At 36.1% G+C, this 26,067-nt stretch overlaps 2 protein-coding genes across 3 annotated transcripts; both read right to left on the reverse strand.

The window, feature by feature from the left end:
- Positions 1-1,244: 1,244 nt before the first annotated feature.
- LOC110458147 lies at positions 1,245-11,359 on the reverse strand. The gene is made up of 2 exons (XM_021509735.1): positions 11,335-11,359; positions 1,245-1,829 (listed from the first exon to the last, which is right to left on the reverse strand). Exon 2 carries the CDS (start codon positions 1,818-1,820, stop codon positions 1,245-1,247), a length of 576 nt encoding a protein of 191 aa, XP_021365410.1. The 5' UTR covers positions 1,821-1,829; positions 11,335-11,359.
- A 7,107-nt stretch (positions 11,360-18,466) lies between these two features.
- On the reverse strand, positions 18,467-23,577 carry LOC110458161. 2 transcript variants are annotated; one of them, XM_021509766.1, is made up of 2 exons: positions 23,485-23,577; positions 18,467-20,074 (listed from the first exon to the last, which is right to left on the reverse strand). In XM_021509766.1, exon 2 carries the CDS (start codon positions 20,063-20,065, stop codon positions 18,530-18,532), a length of 1,536 nt encoding a protein of 511 aa, XP_021365441.1. In that variant the 5' UTR covers positions 20,066-20,074; positions 23,485-23,577; the 3' UTR covers positions 18,467-18,529. The 2 variants fall into 2 exon arrangements, with proteins under 2 accessions (XP_021365441.1, XP_021365440.1); XM_021509765.1 differs by lacking the exon at positions 23,485-23,577 and adding an exon at positions 20,389-20,592.
- Positions 23,578-26,067: the final 2,490 nt, after the last annotated feature.

Here is a 26,067-nt window from a genome sequence, read left to right on the forward strand (position 1 = left end):
TCCGCCTGTAACAGATAAGTCTAACTCAATGAGCCTTTGATTCAAACCAAGCAGTGAAGACAGTAAAAGGGAGACAACAAGTGATAATGTTAATGGAATACAGTCTTTAAAAGGTTTTGCTTTAAATAAAAAAAATACTGTTACAAATGAACCACGGGGAAAAAGTTCATACTGTTTTGTTTTTTTAATTGTTGGTCCTATACTCCCTCATTTAATCAATCTTCACCTTAATCACGATAAATCTATCTCACTGGGGACTGATATTCCCCGTGCCACAAGGCTGTTGCAGTGCCTCCTCGGGTATGTCATCGTACTCTATCAGTTGCCATGGTTCCTCTTCCGGTTCTACATGTAAGCTGGACTTGCACTGCCTCGCAAACGTTTTACAATTGTAGAAAGCCAGACTATACTGATTTTCCCCTAGTTTTGATCTAGCCATTTCCACGACTTTCTCCGGATCTTTGCATGTTCCCTGTTGGTACTCAACCTTGAACAGCGGCTTCGAGAACGGTATACACTCCTCCACAACACCACGTTTATAACTGTTACGGATCACTTTGATTTTGTCAACCCCGTTGTGATCCACCACGATGGCGTGGCAGCGCGGATGTAGTACCCAGCCATAACCTACTATGTGATCACCATATTTTAGGTCGGCGATACTGGTCACCGCTCTATCATCGGCTTTGAATGTGGAGGAAATCGCCTTGCCGAGCACACTTCCAAGGGCAGTGCCAGCCATTTTTCCCACTACACCGCCTATGATCCCTCCTACGATACCACCAATGATGATACCCACCGGACCTAGTGGTGATCCCACAGCGATCCCGATGAGTTCCGGACCTAGGGAGCATAGAATAGACAACCCAGCACTCAACACACCCTCCACTAACCGTCGGATGGCAGTTTCGATGAAATCGTTCCTGGATGTATTTCCCTTTTTTCTCTCTTTGTACGCCTGATTCAAATCCCAAGTAACAAATCCTGCTTCTAGTACTATCACAATTCCAGCACCAACAAAGTTACTTCCTTTCATAGCGTGTTCGATTCCTTCTGCTGAGAAGATTTTCCCAGCAGCCATAGACGTATCTTGTATTACACTTGGTATGATTTGTTTCGCGACAGAAACTGTATGTTGTACAATTAAGCATGTGCCTTTGGTAATTGACTTGGCAGCCAGAATGATATTTTGTCCGACGATCTCTTTACATTTTCCTTTAAGCCAAGCTAGCTGGTGTGACTTTTCAACNCCTGGACCGAGCTCTCGCCAACACCAGTTCTTGGTCATTGGCCTTTGTAATTTCCTCCGAATAGTCAATACGGTACATCTTGTTAAATAGTTTATTTTCATTCGGGTCCACGTTGTAACGGCTACGGATGATTTTGATGCGGCCGTCCTCCTTGTTCCAGTGAATCAACATTAACTCGCTCGTCTCAGCAATAACTTCTGAGACAATGGCGTGGTGCCAGAAGAAGTACCGTCCTTGCCAGGAGATTTGGTCGCCTGGCTTCAGTATGTCAGCAAAATGTGTCAGGTCAACTTTTGTTTTGGAACTTCGAACTTGGAATGCCTTGATCTCACTATGGTTTGGGAGAGGCCTTGATAGCATCTCTTGCATTTCACCATACTCCTTTGTATCCTCATCGTCTTTGACGCGCACTACATATTCCTTTGTTAGATTCTCTGTCTTACATTTAGTACAAAACGTACCGATCAACTTGTTTTCGCTGTTATGGTAGCGTCTGTGTTTATAGACATCGATTTGTTTACAGATGCACCGACTCGTAGGTGCAGTCGAATCTCTGTCCGTGTCCGCCATTCTTTAGTGCTGTAACATTATAAAGCGTTAAAGAAAATATCAATTAATAACCAAGTGGAAGTATTTCCATTAACAAAATATCAATTTGAATTCTTCATATACATTTAACATAATTCTTGGTTAGATGCAAGGCACTGTTTTATATACTTTAAAAATAAGTAGATAGTGTTAAATTATCAACGTAGTCAAAATTGTACATGTTTTACGTCCAATTAACATCTATGGTCACTTAAGGACGTGCCAGGTTTTTGTGGTGGGGGAAAGCCAGAGTTTCCGGAGAGAAACCACCGACCTACGGCCAGTACACGGCGACTGCTGAACGTAGGTCTCGAAACCACAACCCAATAGTGGAGGGCTTATAGTAGCAAAATGTTAGACGCCTTAACCACTTTGCCACTTTATTTGAGCGTGTTATTAGTCAGAACAGAATGTAGCGTGATGTTATGTCAGTAACTGACATTTTATATAGCTATCCTTCCCTTTTGTTTTGTATGTACATTATATTAGGTGTAGTTCCTGTAGGTAGGGCGTAAGAATTGTACCTGCTGTACCTATTGCATGATCGTAAGAGACGACTGAATTTGGGATCTTATCTTTTCTCTTTTTTCTAAACAACTTTCTTCATCTTAATGTCTCTTTTGACAATGCCTCACTTTTGGCCTTCAGTTGAGCGTTCACTTCTGTGAGGAAGGTTTTTGGTTCTGTCCCCTGGCCGAGACATACCAGAGTCTGTAAACATGGTAGTATCTACCCCTGCTTAACGTTCAGAAATTTAGGAGTGGGACGACTGGGTTCACCCGTTGTCAGTATAATGTGCCCGGGGGGAGGGGGGGGGGGGGGGGGGGGGGGGGGGGGGGGGCTGCTGGGTGTCTTCGGCAGTATGTTTCAGTGAGGTAACACTATAAAGTCGGCATCAGTTCCGGTCAGCCTCCCAACAGCCTCCCAACAGGGGAATTTCCAACATTTTCTATATCAACATTAGTGAAGTGGAATTCCCAAGATGTTCTATATATAGACACAAACATTCCAAATATAAAGTGTTATAATATATAAATATATATAAATCCCACTTACGATAAAACGTTCTACAGCTATGTTAGGGAACCATGAAGGTTGTATATAATCACAATTTGATAGGAAGACTGGGATCAGAGCAGCATGAAAGACACATACCACAACTGCAGATACCATAAAATTGTAATAGTTATGAAAGTAGATATTTTTGACAACCTATACGTAACAGGCTTCATCACTATATATATATATGAGTGTGTTAACGCTGTAAACCCAGCTTTAAATAACATTCTTGTTTAAAATCATGTTTTACAGACACTTCAGTACGATAGTCGAAAACTTGAATCCATTTTTTCTTAAGTGCATGTACGGGATATAAATATATGTATTTGAACAGATTCCGTTTTATGGGTTATTGAAAAATACCTATCTAACTGGCAATGCTGGTTATGATTTTCACTTTAGCTTGCATGCAATCTACTATGAGAAGCCTCTGGTTTATGTCTATGTAAATATATTATTTATATGCATTTTATATATTGTAATCAGGTGGTTAATAACCCCAACTAATCGATGAATTCCAGTTTATGGCAGAAGTTCATAGCAGTCACCTAACTTAATAAAGTTTCAAGACAATGCATGGTGACCACCATCCTTTCAATTTCAATACATTTTATTGCCAAAAGACAAATGTATTCGGCAGCAGGCATAGCCTATTTAAGCACTCTTTAAACACAGTAACAACCAGTAGTACAAGCATAGACATAGACATTAGAACACATACAAACATATATAAACAAGTTGATATTAACAAATAAATTATCAAAGTAGGTGCAACAATTCCTTAATTCTATTTCTATTGTAATTTGATATAATGGTTTAAATTCTAATCTTTTATTTTGAAACTGAAAAGGCATAAAATATATATATAGGTTATCAAGAGAAAAGAAAATTATTTGTTTATGGAGCTGCATGTATAAACATTTGATGGGATTAAATTATCGCATTCAACAGATATATGCCAACAAGTCCATTTTATCACACAAGGCCATCAACTGATGAGTTTGAAAATTAAATCCCACCAAATAGTTCAATTTATGCATATTAAACAAAAGTTAGATATATAATTAACATGTTGTAAAGCTTTATGTTCTTATTTATGTAGTTGTTTCCCAATATTCTGTTACAAAATAGTGTAACTGGTCTTCTAAAGCCCAGCCCCCTCATCATCAATATGAAAAATAAACAAAATAAACAAAGAAGGAAAATAGGAAATATTGATATCAATTTTAATATGATTGTACCATTTTTGGAAATCAAAAGAATTACATTGAGCAAATGAAGGGAAAAAAATGAATGAATGAATGATTAATTTCATATGCTGTTTCAAATCTAGAACCACAAGAACATGCATAGGACTCAGCTAGATAATCTTTCTGGTGGTCATTTTTTAAGGGACTTGCTTTAATTCTCAACTGACAGAGAATAAAATTAGTTTCCGGATTTCCTAAAAACTTAAAGACATCAGTTGTTCTTGTGAATGAATTTGGAAAAGGTGTTTTTAACTTTTTGAACCGATAGGCGGAACGATACTATTTATTTCATTAAACATGGATATAATATTAGAATAGTTCTAATCTTGTGAACAATTATCCCAAACAACATCCGATATTCAAATATGGGTCTAATATATGATATATTTCATCATTCTTAAAATATAATTCTTATATATTGATTTGATAAATATCATAAATGTGGTCATTCCACTTAGCATCACCACTGATTGTCAAACCAAGATGTTTATGTGTTCAGCTGACCGCAAAAGGTTCATAATAAAGTATACATTTTGGTGATGAGTAATAAGTTTTTTAAGAGAATATAACAGATTCTGATTTATTTTAATTAACTTTAATATCCCATTTATTAGCTCAGAGTCTTATACTGCTTAGATCATATGTAAGGCTTTGAGCGAATTCCATTGGATCATCGCTTGTTACAGCATACAGAGAAGTGTCATCAGCAAACAGTGTATTTCATGGGAAACACAGTCAACAATATCATTTATATATAAAGTAAAAACAAAAGTGGACCGAGAACCGAGCCCTGTGGTACCCCTGCATTTACAGGCCTGATGTAGATATATATCCCTCAGTTGACACTCTTTGTTTACTGTCATCTAGACAATTCATTACAATTACAGGGGGGATACAGTTACTTTTATTATTTACATTTGAAACAGTTTTGCAATTTTCCACCAATCATTTGGAGCTATATTTGTATGAGCGAATGATTTTTGCATAATTTAAATATAATTATTCTTGGCCTTTCTTATTTTACTAATTAATTCGTTCCTTATATGTTTGTAGTTTTCCCAATGACATGGTAAGTCACTTAACTTTGCTTTTATATGTGCCCTATTACCTCGTCTGATTTAAAATGTAATTTCATTTGTCATCCACTTTTATCACTTGGCCTTACTGTAACATTTATACTAGAAATACATTCAGATATTTGTTAATTAATAGCATTACAATGAGTATTATAAAATTCATTACTATCTTGCAATTCTGAGATTGAACCCAATCAGTCATATTACGTTCCTATTCATTTTATCATACTCTGCTTCCTGATAGGGTAATATTTTTTTCTGATAATATTTTTGTTTAAAGACATCAAATGGGATACTGAATTGAAAAAGAGAATGGTCACTACAAATGGGCGGAGAACCAGTTACATTTTTAATTAAGTTTAAACTATTTGAGAAAACAATAGCTAATGAGGTGGTAGATGTTGGAGTTATGCGTGTAGGTTCATGAACATAGTTTATAAGATTATATTTTGTCTACCAAGATGACTATGAGGTTTTGAGTTAATCATGTTTATATTTAGATTGGTTGTGAGATTCTCAAACAAACTGTATTTGTCCAATTATCCCCTTTAGAACCTCTCTCCATTCATATGCATAGTAACAGCAATAATAATCAATATCGGAATTTCTCTTTGTCCAGGGTAACAGAAGTTGTTAAGATACAGAATTATATGGACGAAAGTTTACGAGAAATATTTATGGACGTTACACTGTACGCGGTGCATTACGTGCATCGCTTGACGAATAAAAAATTGTAATAAGTCACTTGAGTTATTTCATAAATGACCTTCATCAAAATTAAAAATTCTACATGTATTTACCTTTATCATGTTTCATTATTTTTAATGATTCATTATGATGTATAATTCTGTTTTTAAGACCAATTTTATTTTTTAATAGTCCAATGCAAATATGATACATTTTAGAAAGACATTCTTTGATAATTGCTATCTTTGTTCAAAGATGAACCTAAGACACAGATATGTAATTGCATCTATAAATTTGGTAAAAAGATACAGCATGTCGATAATATCATTCTGACCCGACACTGTGATAAAATATCTGCCGACGTCGTTAACAAGTCTAACGGGTTATCGGCTATGGGTGTAACGTTGTGTTATGTGAAAACATTTTAAGTACTGCATCCTGTTAAAGGGTAACTCACTGACTAGACCACGTGTGGTAGCGTTCCGTATGTGTGGTGTTAAAGTGTACAGGGATATTACCATTCGGGATGTGTGTCATGCTAGATAGACATGCACAATACTTCAAATTTTATAAGCTAAACACCTAACGTAACTTCTGCCATACCGTCCTGGGTAACCTTCTCCAAGGCTAGAGTAAGTCAGTAATAATTTTATCTTTTAAATCCTATTGACAAATTATAGTCATTAACAACGGAATCATCACCTACTCTGAGGCTAATAATGTTTCAATTACTCCTTGATGTGTAATTTGTGTTAGACCAATTGCAATTATCGGTACATAAAAGAATAAAAGGCTTCGCTATTTAAGGACTCACACAACTAAATAATTTACATTAATGTTTTTTACCCAACATTTTAGCTTATAACTTTAATACTTGAAGTTCAAAACCAGTGACAACTGTCTAGATTCATAAATATATACCGTACAAAGGCTACAAAATGACTTTTTTGGTAGGTTTAGTGGCATATTGGAGTGTCACAGCGCCAAGAAGTTGACAACCGCAAGTTTACATGCAAAACCGGTGACCCAAAACAGAAACGCCCCCAAACATTGTGCCCCTGTTCAAATCCGCAAACAGACATGGAAATATATCAAAAGTATAATTTTTTCAAATGTTAAATACCTGGAACAATTCATTTATCTAAAAATCTGTCATCAGTTCCTTATTAAACTCCTTTAGTGGCCCAGTAATTAGCTGGAACTTGTTTTCGATAGAAACTACAAACGTATGAAACACTTGCTGATTGGCTGATTTAGTTGTGCGAGTCCTAAAAGTCTTTTGTGTCAAGTTATTGATTCAAGAGACACGCACCGTGAAAAACAGAGAAATAACCACAAATGCATTTGAAGAGCAGACCTAATGTATAAGTTGTGTGAGTCCTAAAAATCTTTTGTGTCAAGTTATTGATTCAAGAGACACGCACCGTGAAAAACAGAGAATTAACCACAAATGCATTTGAAGAGCAGACCTAATGTATAAGTTGTGTGAGTCCTAAAAGTCTGTTGTGTCAAGTTATTAATTCAAGAGACACGCACCGTGAAAAACAGAAAATTAACCAACAAATGCATTTGAAGAGCAGACCAAATGTATACATGAAATTGATTGCCTTTTATTTGAGATCATAATGCAAAATCTATACACAAACATGTGTGTTTTTATTACGCATGGATGTAAGCTCAAACGCACTCACAAATATAGATAATATCATTGTTTTTCTAGCTTTGACAAATATTCGATAGTTTTACTTAATGAAGAAATATCATAATTAGATAACTTTCATTTTGACAATACTTGCATTTATACGTTGATAACGAAGTTTGAAAACTGTCTATTCATGATACGATGTTGCATTTTTAAATACTTGTTCGATTAGTTCCAGTTTTGTTCTATATTTGTGCATTTTTTTAGTTTGTATAAACATATATAAAGGTCATTCATGTTAAGTTTTAACATCAAAATTAAACAGTGATATTCAATTTGTGTCCTCATTTCTTTTTCACAAGAGACAAAGTGGGAGACACAACTGAATCAAGCAATTTAAGGCGCAGATCAAAAGATAATGGAACATTTCGATTTTTCTGTAACGATCGAAAAAGCGCATTATTTGCCTCTATTTTAGCAAGTTCAAATCGTTCACGTCAACCTGTCATTTTAACAGTAAACCCCTTCTTTATCTTTGTTAGGTCAGTGACACTCTACAAAAACTGAATCACCATTATTAACACATACTGTATGTAACTGTCACAAATCAAGTTGTAACTGGTCAGGTACAGTTCTAGGTTTATGTAGACATTACTCTAGGTGTGACGAAATATTCAACATAAGCTATCAGACTCAGATCTGTGCTTCGAAATATGTGTGACTATTACCAGGTTGTTTATATAAGCTTAATATGAATTCCCATTGTTCTATATTAGGCTTTCAGGAATCGCCAAAATGACAAAATCTTATTTATACGAAGGTAGGGGAAAAGTTAGAGGTCAACAATCAAGAAGATGACTATACGACAATACGTGGGTTAGTCCGAATTATTCTGACGTTTTATCAACCTTTTTCATATCGGTCTGTCGTCGATTAACGTCCGAACTCCGGCCCTCTATAATATGCGGGAAATATGCGACCCGCGCCCGGAGCGCACTTCAAACTGATATTTTAGAAACAATCTTTATGCACAAGATGAACATACATAACATGCCTCAAACAACCAATACAATCACTAAAAACATATTTTTTCAAACTTACTCTGTTTTACTCTAGGTTTTTTGATAGCCCCGCCTTCTAATGCCACATGACTAAAATCTCGCCGGCCTTCGTCATAACGTTGGGAAAAATCTTCGGTAACGCGAGATCTCGTCAAGTCATGTGACATTGCTCATGGCCTAATTTCCATTAAAAACATGGGTTGGTATAGAAAACGTTGGAAAATACTTTTCGCAATGATCTTTTAAACATGTTATTGATACCACCTAGTGCATAAAGAATAGATCTTTCGATCCATATGCGACATGTGTGTGAAAGTGACGATTTGTTTATAAAATATCAGTTTGAAGTGCGCTCCGGGCGCGGGTCGCATATTTCCCGCATATTATAGAGGGCCGGAGTTCTGACGTTAATCGACGACAGACCGATATGAAAAAAGTCGATAAAACGTCAGAATAATTCGGACTAGTGGGAAGGAGATCGTAAGGTCAGATATGTTTGCGTGAGGCAAGTACTCAACGACAACATAAATGTTTTTGTAAAGCCTTTTATACGTCAAACTTTACTGATATATATTATTTCCATTCTGAACACAACCAAAAACATTATGTTTGTCTACAATTTGCATTGCTCCTTGCCCAACGCTGACCTGAAGGAATAACTTGTAAGAGTTACGTCGTGTACTCGGATTTAAAGAGATCCCCAAATTCACTTATTTTTAGCCCTCTAGAATGTTCGGACACATGCAACATTATCATATCTAGGTGTTCAATTACATTAAATGTAGAAAAGTAGAAATAGCATACAACCTTTGCAGGTTCGGGAAAGAAAAGATCTGCCAACCCCATGCCAGGTCGTATGATGCAAATAATGTTGCGGCCCCTGCAGAATAAGTAGTCTTCTCGGTGACCTCTACTAAGATACTGAGGAGATCATAATCGAAATGCTTACCCGTTGCTATTAAGTATTTCTGTCTTTTCTCTCCTTTCTACTCTTTTCTTTAGTCTTTATATCACTATCACTGTTACAGCGAGTACGTTAACCTCCAATTAAAACTGACAACAAACAAAATAGAACCAAAATCTGCATCTAATACGTTTAATAGAAAAGATATTTGCGTACAAATTACTCTCGGTTGTCGATAAATTAACAGCATTCCTCAAACTCACAATTTGTGGATAGAATTTTAAATATTGACAATATCAACCTTTTCCACTGAAATTGCACACAGCTTACACACCGGCGAGCCCTACCTTTAGGTAGACCGTCGACAAAGCAAATAATTGTCGAGCAGTGATAAGCCAGTGTCTAATCATGAGAGGCTCTGTGGGAGTTATACTTGGTAAGGGCCCGGGTATGTTCAAAGATATCACATTGTGTCACATGCGGAAAAACCCTGGAACTAACTTCAGCCACAGGTGTTGAGCAAATATTATATTATATAAATAATATAGGATATTAACTATTATTATCTTATAATAGCATACACAAGGTGTCCTGCATCTTTTAATTCAATTAAGATTGAAAGATAATTGAAATTGCCAAATTTGAGATGCGTCCAGAAGCCATAACTCAGTATTAAACAAAATGAAAGTGTGTAATAAATATGCATTTTACGAAAGTGTGCTAAAATGAGTAAATTTGTAAGTTTCAATTCAAATTATCAATTAGAAAGGAAGTTATTGAGGAAGCAAAACATTTTTTCATTTGTAAATTACCTAAAACAACCCCCTGACTAAATCCTCCGGTTTATATAAACAATTTTAAAGTGACGATTGCATTTCTATCACTTTTCATTCTTTTATATATGCCTGTTTAATGTACATATGTTTTCAAAAACAGAAATGGTATCATTTTGGTGTTTTAGCTCATTTTGAAAACATCAAAATTATATTTGGTACCCGAAAAATTCTCTATCGATTAAACGTTTTACCTTAGTTTTTTTTCGCATGTGATAAAAGGAGACATCTTTGAATAAATTAAGGCGGTGAAAATCCGGATATACCGAATTGAATAAACAATATGAAATATCATTATGCATTTACCTTTCATGTATGTACAAGTTTTATTATACGAATGTAGGTGGGACTGATCAGGAATCCGAAGATGATTATATGTTGGCGACACTTACTTTTAGCTAGGCGGTCGTCATTACAAAAATGACAGTGACGAAATAGTAATTTATGATGTTTGAGTTATTTGATATGTAATATCTTGTATTCTATAGTAAGCTTGTACAAATACCCAAGACGATCAAGTTAAATTTATACGAATGTAAGTGGAAAAGATCAGGAATCCATAGGACGACAAAGTGTTGTTAGATCCAGAATCAGCAAGATGAGAAAGTGCTACTCATATGACTTATATGAGGTTTTTTAAGTAAAATCAATTTCATTGTGTTATAATTACCATAACTTAAGTATGCATACACACAATACCTACACCAATCTTTGTGGCCCAAAATCAAAAGATTCAAATATCCAGCCCTCCATACAGTCATGTAACCAATATCTCGACGACAGGGCCACGGAGTGATCTCCCATCCTCAAACCACACCCCTAAAGGCAGTCGGGATGAGAAGGCAAGGGACAAAATACAGGATCGGACTCCACAAAGTTATGGTAAGTATTAAAAAAAAACATTATGAAAATTGTTTTTCTTCAAAAACCTCAATTTCATTTCAGTAATAATTACAATAACTTAAGTATGCGAATCCTTCTTACCGTAGAGGAGGCTTCCAATCCAAATCCAGGCAGACCAAGCTGACGAAGCACACTCGAGACATGCTAAAGGTAGGGATTTTTCAAGAAACATCTGATGTGAAGTCTCCCTAAGGATACAGTCGTTAGCCGGAACGGCATGGCCTGGAACACCTTTCCGTTGCACGTATAACGGAGGTACTTCCGTTCCAACTTCTTGAACGGGATGTGAGAGTAGGCGTCCTCCAGATCTACTGAAGTTGCCCACATTTCGAGAGAGAGCTTTCTGCAGCATGTCCCACACATGCTCGATGGGATAAAGATCCGTTTAATAGTCTCTTGTAGTAAAAACTGCTCACACACCCTCGCTCTATGTGGCCTAGCATTATCGTCCATAATGATGAAGTCAGGGCCGATAGAGCCAGCGTAGGGTATGACATAGGCATCAAGGATTTCAGCGCAGGATTTCCGTAACGGTACCATTATGGAAGACATGGAGGTCTGTTTTCCCATGAAGGCTTATGCCTCCCCACACCATCACTGAACCTCCGCAATATCGGTCATGTTCAACAACGTTACCTGCCTGGAACCTCTCCCCAGGTTGTCTCCATACTCTTATGCGCCTGTCCGTGAAGTCGAGACATAATCTGGACTCGTCAGTAAAAAGAACCGGTTCCCATTCCTGAAGAGTCTAAGTGCTGTGAGCTTGGGCCCAATCTAGTCGGTCCCTAACATGGAGGGCAGTTAAGGCAACTCGTATTGCTGGTCTACGTGACCTTACACCAGCATCATGAAGACGGTTCATAACTGTCTGAGTGGCTACCCGGGTACCAGAAGCATTTAGGAGGTCATTTCGTAAAGCTGTGGCAGTCTGGTACCTGTGACGCCGTGCATGTATGAGCAAAAATCGGTCTTGGCGCTGCGTTGTAGCCATAGAACGACATCCAGCATGAGGTATGGAATCCACATTCTTACCACCACACTTTGAAACACCCAAAGGTCTACTGCAACCTGACGTTGAGACATGCTAGCTTGCAGCATTTCGATGCCCCTTTTCCTTTCACCGTCATTTAACCGTTGTCTGGTTCGTCTTTGTGCCATATAAAAACAAAAACACGCAAAGAATATTCATCCAATTGATTTTCTTAACAATTTAAACAACGCCCTACTTAGCCTAGCTTAGCTTGTGAAAGGGGTGTACACGTGGAAAAGCGTGCACGCGCTTTTACGGTGGTGGTTATTCCTTCGCCCTAAGAATGCAAAAATCGTTGGCTCTAGTGCCCGGCATACTGGAAAACACATGCTGGGCTCAACCTCAGCAGCCTCATGGTCAACCTCATCCTGGACATCCTCCTCAGAGGGCAACCAGATGAGAGATGAACAACGGCATCGTCCCCTGCCACATCCGCGCCCTCAAAGTCCATATCCTCAACACCATCAAGACCAGAAGTTTCAGCTGGTGGAAATGGGCAAGCCCGAGGGGCCAACTCGAAAGAAGGCCCGTCCCACGTACTTGGAGTAACACCATAACTTGCCACTGAGACTAGGACTGGCCACCTTGCCAAAAGGCGAAGATGGACTGTCATTCCCTCCAGGTGAAATCCAGACATGTACGCTTGAGAACTATGAAGGCCTTACAACAAATAAGTGTAGTAACAAGAGCAGATGGGTATATTGCACACAAATTGTGCAATAAGTCGACAAGACACTCAAAACAATCCGAATAAACAAAATTTCGATATGGAGCAAGCACCTGGCCGTCAGCAAACAGCTGGCGCCATAAAAGGAAGAGAATGGGAGATCACTCCGCGGCTCTATCGTCGAGATATGGGTCACGAGACGGTAGGGAGGCGGGATATTTGAATCTTTTGTTTTTGGGCTACAAACATGGGTGTAGTTATTGTTTATGCATAATAAAGTTATGGTTATTATTACTGAAATGAAAATGCAATACTTGTAGAAATGTTATAGGACAATGCGATACGAGATGTCTTTTTCTATAAGATATTATTTTTTACAATTTAGGCGACGGATCGTGGGCATCAAATCTTGTCGAAATCGCACTGAATTTAAGAAACGAATTACATATTTATACATCCAAATAAAAACCCAAGCATGGGACATTATTTATTTTTAAATAAGACATATCCAGCTTTTTTCAAGGATTTGAAAAACAGCGGCTGGATAAAAATAGCCGTTTATTTATTTCCCTACTTGTACCATAACATATGCGCTTCATGATGGTTTGTTTTAGGGTTGTCAACGGTAAGCCGGTTACATGGTCGGAAGACCACGAACCGGTTAATAAAATCATTGACCTTATAGTCGGACATGTATTAACACCTTTGGGAAGCCCCATGCTTCCATGGATTAGACCTACAGATTATCTACAGATGCGACAAAAAAATTGTAGTAAAAACAGTGTTCAGGCTGACCAGTTGGTGTTGTTTTTGTACATTGTACTATATTTAAAGTTTCAAGTGTAATTGACTCAATAACCTTTGTTAAGGTCATTATCATTATCGCTCGATAACCACAATCATTCTCGTGCGCGTAATGATACATACATTGTGTACATATGTGTACGTCAACAATCCGAGGGTTTCCATTGCTATTTTCGGAGGTAAACAGAAGTTCTATACATACATTGTTGACATTTATATATTCCGATGACGTCAATTTGTTTAAAGTGCCCGACTCTATGATGATTACTGCACCAACTGATAGGACGGCTGGATGTTGTGTTTTTCTACGTGTTTGTGTTCATTTACATACGTTTACTTTGATGACATAGTGTAAACAGTACCCAGAAATACGATAGTAAATTCAATTTTGACAATAACGTTCGATATCGGCCTACAGCAATTTTGCCGTAATACTTTCAACTGTACTCGATAAGGCTGATATGGTAATCACAGGACGGGTTCGATAAATTTACATGACCTACTTGTCATATGCCTGCCTAAATACTGATAGTTAGATAACAGCACACGAACTGGGTTTTGTAATAGTTGAATTTAAAATCAAAAACATATAATTACTTCGTGTGTTTGTGATGTTGTTGGCACTGTGCGTATAGCAAGTTACCGTTGCCGTGGTGTCTACAAAAACACGGGAGAGTTCCAAAACTGCGAGCCGTTGGTGCCATATTATAGCGTTCCAGAGTTAAACGGGACATCTTCTGGTATTAAATATAACTGTTGACTATCTGGTAATGGCATGAGAACGATATGATTTTATTATTACAGTTTACGAGTGCGAGTGAAACATTGTACGTTGTGTTAAAAATAGCCGCATAGAGCAACTTTGAAATAAGAATTATTCGCTAATAAATTATGATTAAATGTTAAAGAGCGACATACAAACCAATGTAATGTTTATTTTGAAGATATGCAGACGATTTCGTTCGTATAAGTCCTAGTTTGGTCTTATCATGTCACGGTGGCCTTCGAAGCGTGGCGCGAAGCGTAACCGTACCAGAGCTAGAACTCGCTCACGGGTGAACCAGTTGTCGGCGTTACCCATAATGCTGAACGTTAAGCAGGGAATAACAACTACCATTTTAAGGACTTTGGTATGTTCCGGCCTGGGACAAAACCCATTGGCTTCCTCGCTTCAGCGAACGCTCAATACTTAAGCCAAAAGCGAAATATTGGCAAGCAAAGCGTTCAGAAATAACAGAAATAAAAGAAGTAGAAAGAAATGCAAATATCCCAAATATTACAATGGGAGCAGCCAGTTGTAATAGGAGGGTGACCATTTGGTCCCTACTGGTGCCACTGCAGTAATAATTAAATTAGTTTGTTACATATTTTAAATTTCGGGTTCATTTTCGCAAAATGCATTTAAAAAGTTGGATTGCATTACAACTCATCGGGTTGTAATGATTAACCAAAATGATGTACATGAAGATTGACAAATATGCCGTCAACTTACACAAGTGCAAGGTAAAAATGTAATCGTCAGAAGTTAAAATGTAAGTCTTTATTGTTCAGAATTTGAAATCTTTGAAAAAAGATATGTTTGACATAATAAAAGTTGTAAAATAATCTTTGGTGTGTCTAACTTATCAAATATATGCACATTTCACCCTCGCTGCAATAGTGTGTCTAGTTGAAGCTATATTTTCAACTCGCAACATTTTATCTGTACCCAGTAGCCAGTCGAAAACTTATCTGGAAACGTACCTGTGAAACGGCCAAATTATTGATGCCAGAAAGTCTCAATTAATAATACAAACCTTGCATGCTAGACTGAAACAACATCAAAGTGATATGTCTAATGAGCAGTCCAATAAGATTATGTATGAACTTTATACTTCTTGGCCCAGTTGTTCATAGGTTGATTAGCTTACTCATTGTTTAACGATATTTATCAACCTTAAATAATGTCGTCAATATACCAGGTAAAATCTCACAATTTTGCATGTAAAATCACTCTACTAAATATTTCAATGGTTTGTTCTAAAGATACACAAGAATTAAAATTTGTGCTAATCACTGATTAAGCTAATCACCTTTTGATTAATTGGGCCCTTGTATCAGTCTGAAAAATGGAAACAATTACCTTATCATGGCTGTAGATAATATTCTGTCAAATAATAACCTAATGGTAAAACGTTTACATTGATTCAGAATAAAGATGATATTTTTTCTAAATATCCTTTGTAACTTTTCAACTGATATGAAAATTTACGACATAGTTTTCGGTCAATATCTTTTTAAACCTTTCTGGAAAGTCACCTATTTGTTCAGGCATGATAAAAAAATAATGCATAGACCTCAGCAAAAGTTTATAATTAATTACTCTTATAACATGAGCAAGTCATGAACAAGTTGTGCAAGCGTCAATTCCCCTTTTATCGTCATCATCGGTAGATGAAATCATATACATATACTATCGCGAATAATTTGCATATTGGATGTCTATTGTATATCCATATAAGTAGATAGTTTACACGAGGACTTTTGGGCCTGTATTCCGTGAATTTTATGTATGATGTAGGTTGTGAACAAATATAAACGATTTATTTAATTGTGAATACCCATATTGAATAGTTAAAAAATAGTTATTTCACAAACTAAATTGAAGTTATAAAACCTACACTGTTTATATGGATTGCTATATATGTCATGTTTGTAAATCAGTTTGGAAAGGACTTAAATGGGCCTATCATCACTGTAGCCAAATCGGGACAGTCCCCAAAACGGGACACGTGTGGTACAACGGCCCAATAAACTGTCATTCATTGCAAAAAAGTACTTTTATGTATACAGTTTTCATTTGATAATACTTTTCACGACAATGAAACTGTATTAAGCTTTATTGACTGCTGATTATCGTTACATGGGCAATTTAATGGTAAGAATATTTACCAAAACAAATCTTTCCTGAGTAACGTGCCGTGTGATGCTATTAATTTAATTAATTATTCAATTAATTAATTCAAATATCATTTTCAAAAATTTGTTTTATCAAAACTAATGCTAGTTTGGAGAAACAATCTAATCAAAACCCTCGTTGACGCTAACATATTTCATCTTTGCATATTTTCTGCCGATACTGATCGTTTATTCCCCCCAAAAGTCGCCAAAATACTGGAAGTGTCTTTTTTAGTCTACAGTATCGCCAGTTTATGGGCCTACGTAACACTGGTGGTATTTCGCGATTCTTTAGAACCACGCGCCCAAAATTTTAAATTGTTATATAAATGAAAAGTGGATAGTATATATTTATAAAAGATGAATAAACAAAAAACATTGTTTTTTATCTAAAAAGTGTCCCGATTTGGGTACTGTGACGTTAGCCTGTTGTCCAATCCTGTTGACATATACAAAGTCTATCAATATGTTGGAAAATATATGCAGGAGTGGCGATCGACTTTTTCATATCAAAACTTTTAAGAGTTGCTCCTCTTTGTATGTGAAGCATTGCTATATAAATGACATTAATGGTGCCTTTTTTACTCTATTTCCTGTGCAAGGTGTAAATAAAATCATGCACTGTGTGAGGTGACAATTCTTCATAATTTCCAGTAAGCTTGTTAAAAGAAATGTGCTATGGTACCATTAATTAAAGAATGAAAAGTTGTTATTTATTGAAACAAATATATGATTATACCGTAAAAGAGATATATTTCACCAAAATAAATCGGTGGAAAGGCTACTGTCCTCAGTTTCCTTGGAAAAGATTTCGAAATGTTTTGATTACTTTTTTAGTGCCTTAGCCTAACTACATTTAACCTCGATTAAAAATTATTTTTGAATTATTCGTTATCAGAATAAAGAGAGAAGATTATAAATATACATTTCGTTTTAGAAATTTAGTTCAACGTAGTTACTTAATTATATGAGAATACGATTGTGTTTTATCAGTTATCATCATTTCGTCCAATATAGGTTAAACTTTATTTATATGATCTTGCAGTGATTTTTGATTTTTGAAAGGCTGTGTATGTTTAACAAAGTATGGAGACATTTGTCTGAGTTCAAACAATACTTTAATTTCAAAAATGTACAAACAGATAATTAAAATATACATTTAATTACTATAAAACTTGAAAAACATGAAATGGACTTAATGATTAGGTTAATCAATAAATTGGAATATATATATATATATACAAATGTACAGTGCTCATTATTTCTAAGATGATAGAGACAATAATGTAAATTTAAAGCATAAATATAATATTATTTCATTTTTCTTCACGAACCTTGCAATGAAATCACTTTACATACAAATATAGTTTCCAAGTCGGTCTGTATCAGATAAGTCTAACTCAATTAACCTTTGATTCAAACCAAGCAGCGAAGACAGTTAAAGGGAGACAACAAGTGATAATGTCAATAGAATAAATTCTTTAAAAGGTTTTGCTTTAAGTTCAAAATTCCTGTTACAAATAAACCACGGTAAAAAAATATATGTCATACTGTGTTGTTTTTTTAAACTGTTGGTCCTTTAATCCATGATTAAATCAATCTATACCTCAATCACGATCAATCTATCTCACTGGGAACTGATATTCTCCATGCCACATGACTGCTTCTCGGGTATGTCATTGTACTCTATCAGTTGCCATATCTCCTTTTTCCGGTTCTACATGTAAGCTGGACTAATTTTAATTTCACAAATGTCATGTTATTGTGTTTTTTGGTTTTTTTTCAATTTTCGGCTTTGAAAAGGTAATTTCAAACACAAAACTTCATTTCTGCTCAGCCTAGTGGTACTTGCACTGCCTCGCAAACGTTTTACAGTTGTAGAAAGCCAGACTATAGTGATTTTCCCCTAGTTTTGATCTAGCCATTTCAACGACTTTCTCAGGATCTTTGCATGTTCCCTGTTGGTACTCAACCTTGAACAGCGGTTTCGAGAACGGTATACACTCCTCAACAACACCACTTTTATGACTGTTACGGATCACATTGATTTTGTCGACCCCGTTGTGATCCACCACGATGGCGTGGCAGCGCGGATGTAGTACCCATCCATAGCCTACTATGTGATCACCATGTTTTAGGTCGGCGATACTGGTCACCGCTCTATCATCGGCTTTGAATGTGGAGGAAATCGCCTTGCCGAGCACCCTTCCAAGGGCAGTGCCAGCCATTTTTCCCCCTACACCACCTATGATCCCTCCTACGATACCACCAATAATGATACCAGCGGGCCCTAGTGGTGATCCCACAGCGATCCCGATGAGTTCCGGGCCTAGGGAGCATAGAATAGACAACCCAGCACTCAACAAACCCTCCACTAACCGTCGGATGGCAGTTTCGATGAAATCGTTCCTTGATGTATTTCCCTTTTTTCTCTCTTTGTACGCCTGGTTCAAATCCCAAGTAACAAATCCTGCTTCTAGTACTATCACAATTCCAGCACCAACAAAGTTACTTCCTTTTATAGCGTGTTCGATTCCTTCTGCTGAAACGACTTTCCCCGCCGCCATAGACGTATCTTGCAATACACTTGGTATGGTTTGTTTCGCGACAGAAACTGTATTTTGTACAATTCTGCATGTGCCTTTGGTAATTGACTTGGCAGCCAGAATGATATTTTGTCCGACGATCTCTTTACATTTTCCTTTAAGCCAAGCTAGCTGGTGTGACTTTTCAACGCCCGTTTTGCAATAAGTTGCAAAAGTTTCACAATCGTCGGTAAAGGGAAAATACCCCGTATCACCGATTCTGGACCGAGCTCTCGCCAACACAAGTTCTTGGTCATTGGTCTTTGTAATTTCCTCCGAGTAGTCAATACGGTACATCTTGTTAAACAGTTCATTTTCGTTCGGGTCCACGTTGTAACGGCTACGGATGATTTGGATGCGGTCGTCCTCCTTGTTCCAGTGAATCAGCATTAACTCGCTCGTCTCAGCAATAACTTCTGAGACAATGGCGTGGTGCCAGAAGAAGTACGGTCTGTGCCAGGAGATTTGGTCGCCTGGCTTCAGTATGTCAGCAAAATGGGTCAGGTCAACTTTTGTTTTGGAACTTCGAACTTGGAATGCCGTGATTTCACTAAGGTTTGGGAGAGGCCTTGATAGCATCTCTTGCATTTCACCACAATCCTTTGTATCCTCATCGTCTTTGTCGCTCACTACATATTCTTTTATTAAATTCTCTGCCTTACATTTAGTACAAAACGTACCGATCAACTTGTTTTCGCTGTTTACGTAGCGTCTGAGGTTATAGACATCGCTTTGTTGACAGACGCATTGACTCCCAGGTGCAGACAAATATCTGTCAGTGTCCGCCATTCTCCACCACTGTAAAAAAAAATAAAGTGTTAATAAAAGTAAATAACCACGTGGTGTGTCTATTAATAGACAATGTTATTATTGTATATAAATCAAATGCAGGCTGCCAATGTATACACTTTCTTCACTGAATATGCATTGGAATTCTACATGAACACCTAATATGATTCTAGGTTAGAAGTCAATACTTCACATGATTTAAAATCAAAAAGACGATGGTGTTAGCTTATCAACTTAGTTAAACCTCATTATCTGACTAAGGTTTCCTAGCATGCTTGTATAATCCTTGAGAACACGAGTATTTGGATTAAAATGAGTAGCACCTTTCCGTTTAATCTGCTATAAACAAAGACCTGAGGCAGACGATTGTAAAATGACATGTTTGACTCGAAAAATCACGTAATATTTACCAAACGAAAGTACAATCTCTATTGTTGACAACTACCTAATATAATTCACGTACCGATGCTTCCTTACCTTCCGTATTCCCGCAGACTATTTGATATTCCGATGTGTGTGTGTGTGTGTGTGTGTGTGTGTGTGTTATTAATCAGAACAGGATGTAGTGTGATGTTATTTTAATCACTTACATTTTATATATGCATGGGTAGATATCCTACGCTTTTGTTTTATATGTAAATTATATTTGGTGGAGTGAAATTCCCAAGATGTTCTATATATTACACCAACATTCTATGTATAGTTGAGTGCACTTCCGATGCCTTTTACATATAGACACCAACATTCTATATATAGTTGAGTGTAATTCCTAAGATGTTCTATATATAAACACCAACCTTCTACATATAGTAAGGAGGATTTCCCAAGAAGTTATATGTATAGACACCAACATTCTATATATAAAATGCCTATAACAAACTAATGATAATTTCTTTCAATTTTGACAGCATAATCGTATTCTAAGACAAGCGCTTGGAATTTGTTTCTTGGGTAAACCTAAATTGATCGATAATGAGAAAAATAAGAGGCAGCCATATGCATTAGGAAGATCTGAACCTTTATTCCCACGTACGATGAAACGTTCTACAGCTATGTCAGGGGATCATGAATGCAGTATCTTATCACAATTTGATTGGAAGACTGGGATCAGCAGGGCAGCATGAAAGACAAATACCACAACTGCAGATAACATTAAAATGTAACAGTTGTGTAAGTAGATCTCTCTGACAACCTATACGTAACAAGCTTCATCATCTTAGCTGACAATATACATGTGTATATGTGTTTCACGTTGTACACTCAGCATGGAATGACGTCACATACTTGTAAAACATGTTGCACAGTCACTACAGTAACAATAGCCGGAAACTTGAACGCACATTTTCTTAGGTTCATGAACGAGGATATACATATATGTATTTGAACGGATTCCTTTTTATTGGTTATTGGTTAAAGAGATTTTGCAAACAAACTGTATTTGTCTAATTAAACCCTTTAGAACCTCTCTCCGTGCACATGCAGAGTAACAGCAATAATTTTCAATATTGGAATTTCTCTTGGTCCAGGTTATCTTCGATTAAACCTCAATGGGATTGATTCATATCTAAATCTTCAGACTAATATTTTGAGTAGAAGTTGTGGAGAAATATGTATGGACGTTGCACGGCACGTGCATTACGTACATCGATTGACGAAAAAACCCACTTTAATAGGTCACTTGAGTTTTTTTCATAAATGACCTTCACAAAAATTAGCATACCTTTCTCTATCATGTTTCATTATTTTTAATGATTCATTGTGAGTTATAGCTAAATGCTCTGTTCTGGCGATAATTCATTTGATTTTACACGTTTACCATAACTATCAGGATGCATATTTCTTTTATAAAAACAAAATACATTTTTATTAGTCCAATTCAAACATGATACATTTCAGAAAGACAAACTTTGATCATTATCTCTGTTCAGGAATAATCCTACGACACAGATATGTAATTGCACCTATAAAATTTGAAAAAAAAGTTACAACATATCGATAACAAAATTCTAACCTGGCAATCTGCCGACGTCGTTAATACGTCTAACAGGTTATCGACTATGGGTGTACAGTTGTGTTTAATTGTAAAACATTCAAGTACTACATCCTGTTGAAGTGGTACTCACTGACTAGACCACGTGTGGTAGCGTTCCGTAGGTGTGGTGTTTAAGTGTACAGGGATATCTCCATTCGTGGTATGTGTCATGCTAGATAGACATGCACAATATTTCAAAATTGATCAGCTAAACACATAACATAACCTCTGCCATGCCGTTTGGGATAACCTTATCCAGGGCTAGAGTAAGTGAGAAAGAAATCTTCTAATCCCATTGACGAATTATATTCATTAACAACGGATTCATCTATCTCTCTGAGGCTAATACTGACTCGTTTCCTCCTTGATGTGCATTACGTGTCAGACCAATTGAAACTATCGGTATAATATAGTATAAAAGGCTTCGCCCTAGAATGTCTTTTGTGTCAAGTTATTAAATCAATAGACACGTACAAACAAATGCATTTGAACAGCAGACCCATTGTATACATGAATTTGTTTGCCTTTTATTTCAGATCATAAAGCATACAAAAGCTATATACAATCATGTGTGTTTTATTACGCATGTACGCAGGCTAGAACGCACTCACAAATATAGACAGTGTCATAGTTTTTCTAGCTTTAACAAGTATTTGATAGTCTTATCTAATGACGAAATATCACAATTATATAACTTTCATATTAACAATACTTGCATTTATACGTTGATCCCGAAGTTTGAAGACTGTCTATTCATGATACGATGAACCATGTTTGAATAATTGTTTGGACAGTTACAGTTTTCGGTAATTTCTATATTTGTGCATTTTTTTTAGTTTGTATACACAAATAAAAAGGTCATTCATGTTAAGTTTTAACAACAAAATTATACAGTGATGTTTAATTTGTTTCTTTATTATTTGTTCACAAGAAACAAAGTGGGAGACACAACTGGATCAAGCAATTCAAGGCGCAGATCAAAAGATAATGAAACATTTCGAAATTTTCTCTAACGTTCGCAATAGATTTGTTTGCCTCTGTGGAAAATTTATTTTATCCTTATCAAAACCATTTACTTCAAGTACAAATCTTTCACGTCAACCTTTTATCTTAACAGTAAACCCCATCTTTATCTTTATTAGGTCAGTGACACTCTTCAAAAAGTACGTGTAATTAATGTTGAATATGAATCACCATTATCAACACATACTGAATGTAACTGTCACAAACAAGGTAACAGTTACCGTTCTAGGTTTGTGTAGACATTACTCTAGGTGGGACGAAACATTCAACAGAAGCTATCAGAGTCAGATCTGTGTTTTAGAAATATGTATATTTATATAAATTGTTCAAACTAAAATAACCACAGCTTACACATCAGACTTACCTATAACCAGGCGGTCGTCGCAGTCAGAATGTGTCGGGAAGTGATGAACGAATAATCAAGTGTCAGAGATTGTTTGTGATTATTACCAGGTTGTATTTATAAATGAAATGTGAATTTCCATTGTTCTATATTAAGCCTTCAGGAGTCCCCAAAACTAAAAATAAACTTATTTCTACGAAGGTAAGGGAGTGGGTGAGATGTAAACAATCAAGAAGATGACCTTACGGCGATACGTGGGTGGGAGATTGTAAGGTTAGATATGTTTGCGTGAGGCAAGTAATCAATGACCACGAATATGCTTTTTAAATGCCCTTATCAGATAAACTCTACTGATATGTATTACCGTTTGATATGTTAATCAACAATGTGATTCTAGGTGTTTTTTTTCAAAATCGTTTTCTGAATAATACTACCGGCATCTGTAACGAGTCGTCGGCATCAGATCGTGTCGATATCGTGTACGGGGGATATGTTCCGTATTTAGTGGTGTGCGGTTATTTCAGTGTGTGATGTAAGAGGCCATGTGTTTTACACATACTGGCTTGTATTTGCTTCCAGTGTGGTGGTATTAATGAGGGGGCATGTCTGTGGAGTACAGGATGTTTATATTAAACATGTTTGCTACTTAGGTACAGATGTTAAAAGTTAAAATGTATTGCAACATTTGTAGTGTAATATATGTCACATGTAGTGTAATATATTTCAAGAAGCTTAAGCATGAACTCTTCCTATTCAATATTCTTAGTTTTATTGTTTTAAAAAACATAATTACCTATATAGAATGAAAATAATCTGCTAAAAATGAACCCACTAACATTAGCAGCCATGGCCGTGAACAAAGTTTATGTTTACACGTCCGTACAGCCAAAACCTGACACAATGTAAAATAAAGCTGTTTGTCTATTGAAAGACATATTTTGTTTACAATTGTACTGCATGTACATGTACGAGTTACAAGGTGTGGTAAGATGTTAAGGAATTTTCAATGCTCCACATTTAGCCGTCAGGGATCCCCAACCAGTTTCTTGTTTTAGTCGTCTGAAGTTCAAGTAATTGGCACGTATGTAACGGTAACAATTGTTTATGACAAAATGAAACATTACATACAACGAAAAATGTTAAGTCCAATTCTCGTCCATGTATTCAATGTTTCAAGAGATTAAATTATGTTTTTGTAAAATATTTAAGTTAATTTTATAGAGTTAACGAATTATGATCGGTACTCAGTAGTGTCTCCTACAGATAAATAATATAATTACAATAAGTTTATATAATAATACTATTTTTTTGTGAATGACCCTAGCGACTAAACAACGACTGGTCTGAGTACATCTTGACTAAATTAGATGTACAGACTACATGGGCTTTGTGAACAATGTTTACTTGCCGAAATATTCACAATTGAAGTTCCAATTTAATCCGCCTTGCTACTTCCAGTCGCCATTTTGTAAACAGGGCCTAATCTCGAGCTGATGCGCGTTTGAAAGAGTTTGAAGTATTGCAAAGCTTCTAAACGATCATGCCCAGAACATACTCTTTAAGGATGATGTTTAATTTACTATCAATCGCTTTTATTAATTCATGAAAGAACATATTGATTTTTTCCCCTTCAAACTTTTTTCTTTCAAATGTTAAAACACATTTCTTTTGAAAAAAAATTCTAGTTTCGAGATTATGATCAAACGTCGTCTGCTTCGCAAACATGCAAGAAAATATATTTTTGTAAAGGATTGATATTGTTTTTATTAACTCGTTTATTCTTTAAACTATCTTTAATTAATAAATATCAAGATTTTGTGAATTAAAAAATTGCATTTTATGACGTAACCGGAAGCGCATTTGATACGAGAACGTGACCCGGAAATACCTAACAACATAATCAGGACAGTAATAATAATCAGACGTGTATCGAACATTAACAGATTAATACCGTATGTATTGAGACACTGATGTGCTAGAATACAACACAAGGTAACACTCGTTTAATCTATTGCTATCACATCAAGTACTAACTGACATTTATGCGAAAATATCAGCATTAAATGTTTCCGATCGCGCAGACCTACTTTCGTTTTACAGTTCACATACATTTGTACATGTCGGCATCAACATTATACCTTAACTTACTTCAAAATACAAGATACAAGAATCATTATTTTACCTTGAATAGATGTCATAGTTAACATAAGCTCTCAGGAGCTTATATTTCGACAAACATATATATATATATATATATATATATATACATATATATAAATGGTAAAACATTGTAACAGTGTAAGGCAAACAACAAATTTTATCACAAGATTCCTACGTTGGAAGGATTAAGATAAAGAGGCTAAATAATCATGCTGTATAAAATTTGGCACTAAAACAACTTACTTAAAAGCCAGTCCAGAGGGCAGGTGATTGGGACATATCATTTATTTGCAACCAGGAGCACAGGTTTGGTAGCCGTTAATATTAAAAGACGTTTTAGTATTAATGCTGCTCGTGACGCCAGTGATGTATTTTTCGCTTACAAGTTAAAGCGTCGTTATCCAAAAAAAAAGAATATTACAAATTGAAAAATGTGAATTGCCT

This window comes from Mizuhopecten yessoensis, unplaced genomic scaffold, assembly GCF_002113885.1.
Source record: "Mizuhopecten yessoensis strain PY_sf001 unplaced genomic scaffold, ASM211388v2 scaffold9465, whole genome shotgun sequence".
In the NCBI taxonomy this organism is placed as follows: domain Eukaryota; kingdom Metazoa; phylum Mollusca; class Bivalvia; order Pectinida; family Pectinidae; genus Mizuhopecten; species Mizuhopecten yessoensis.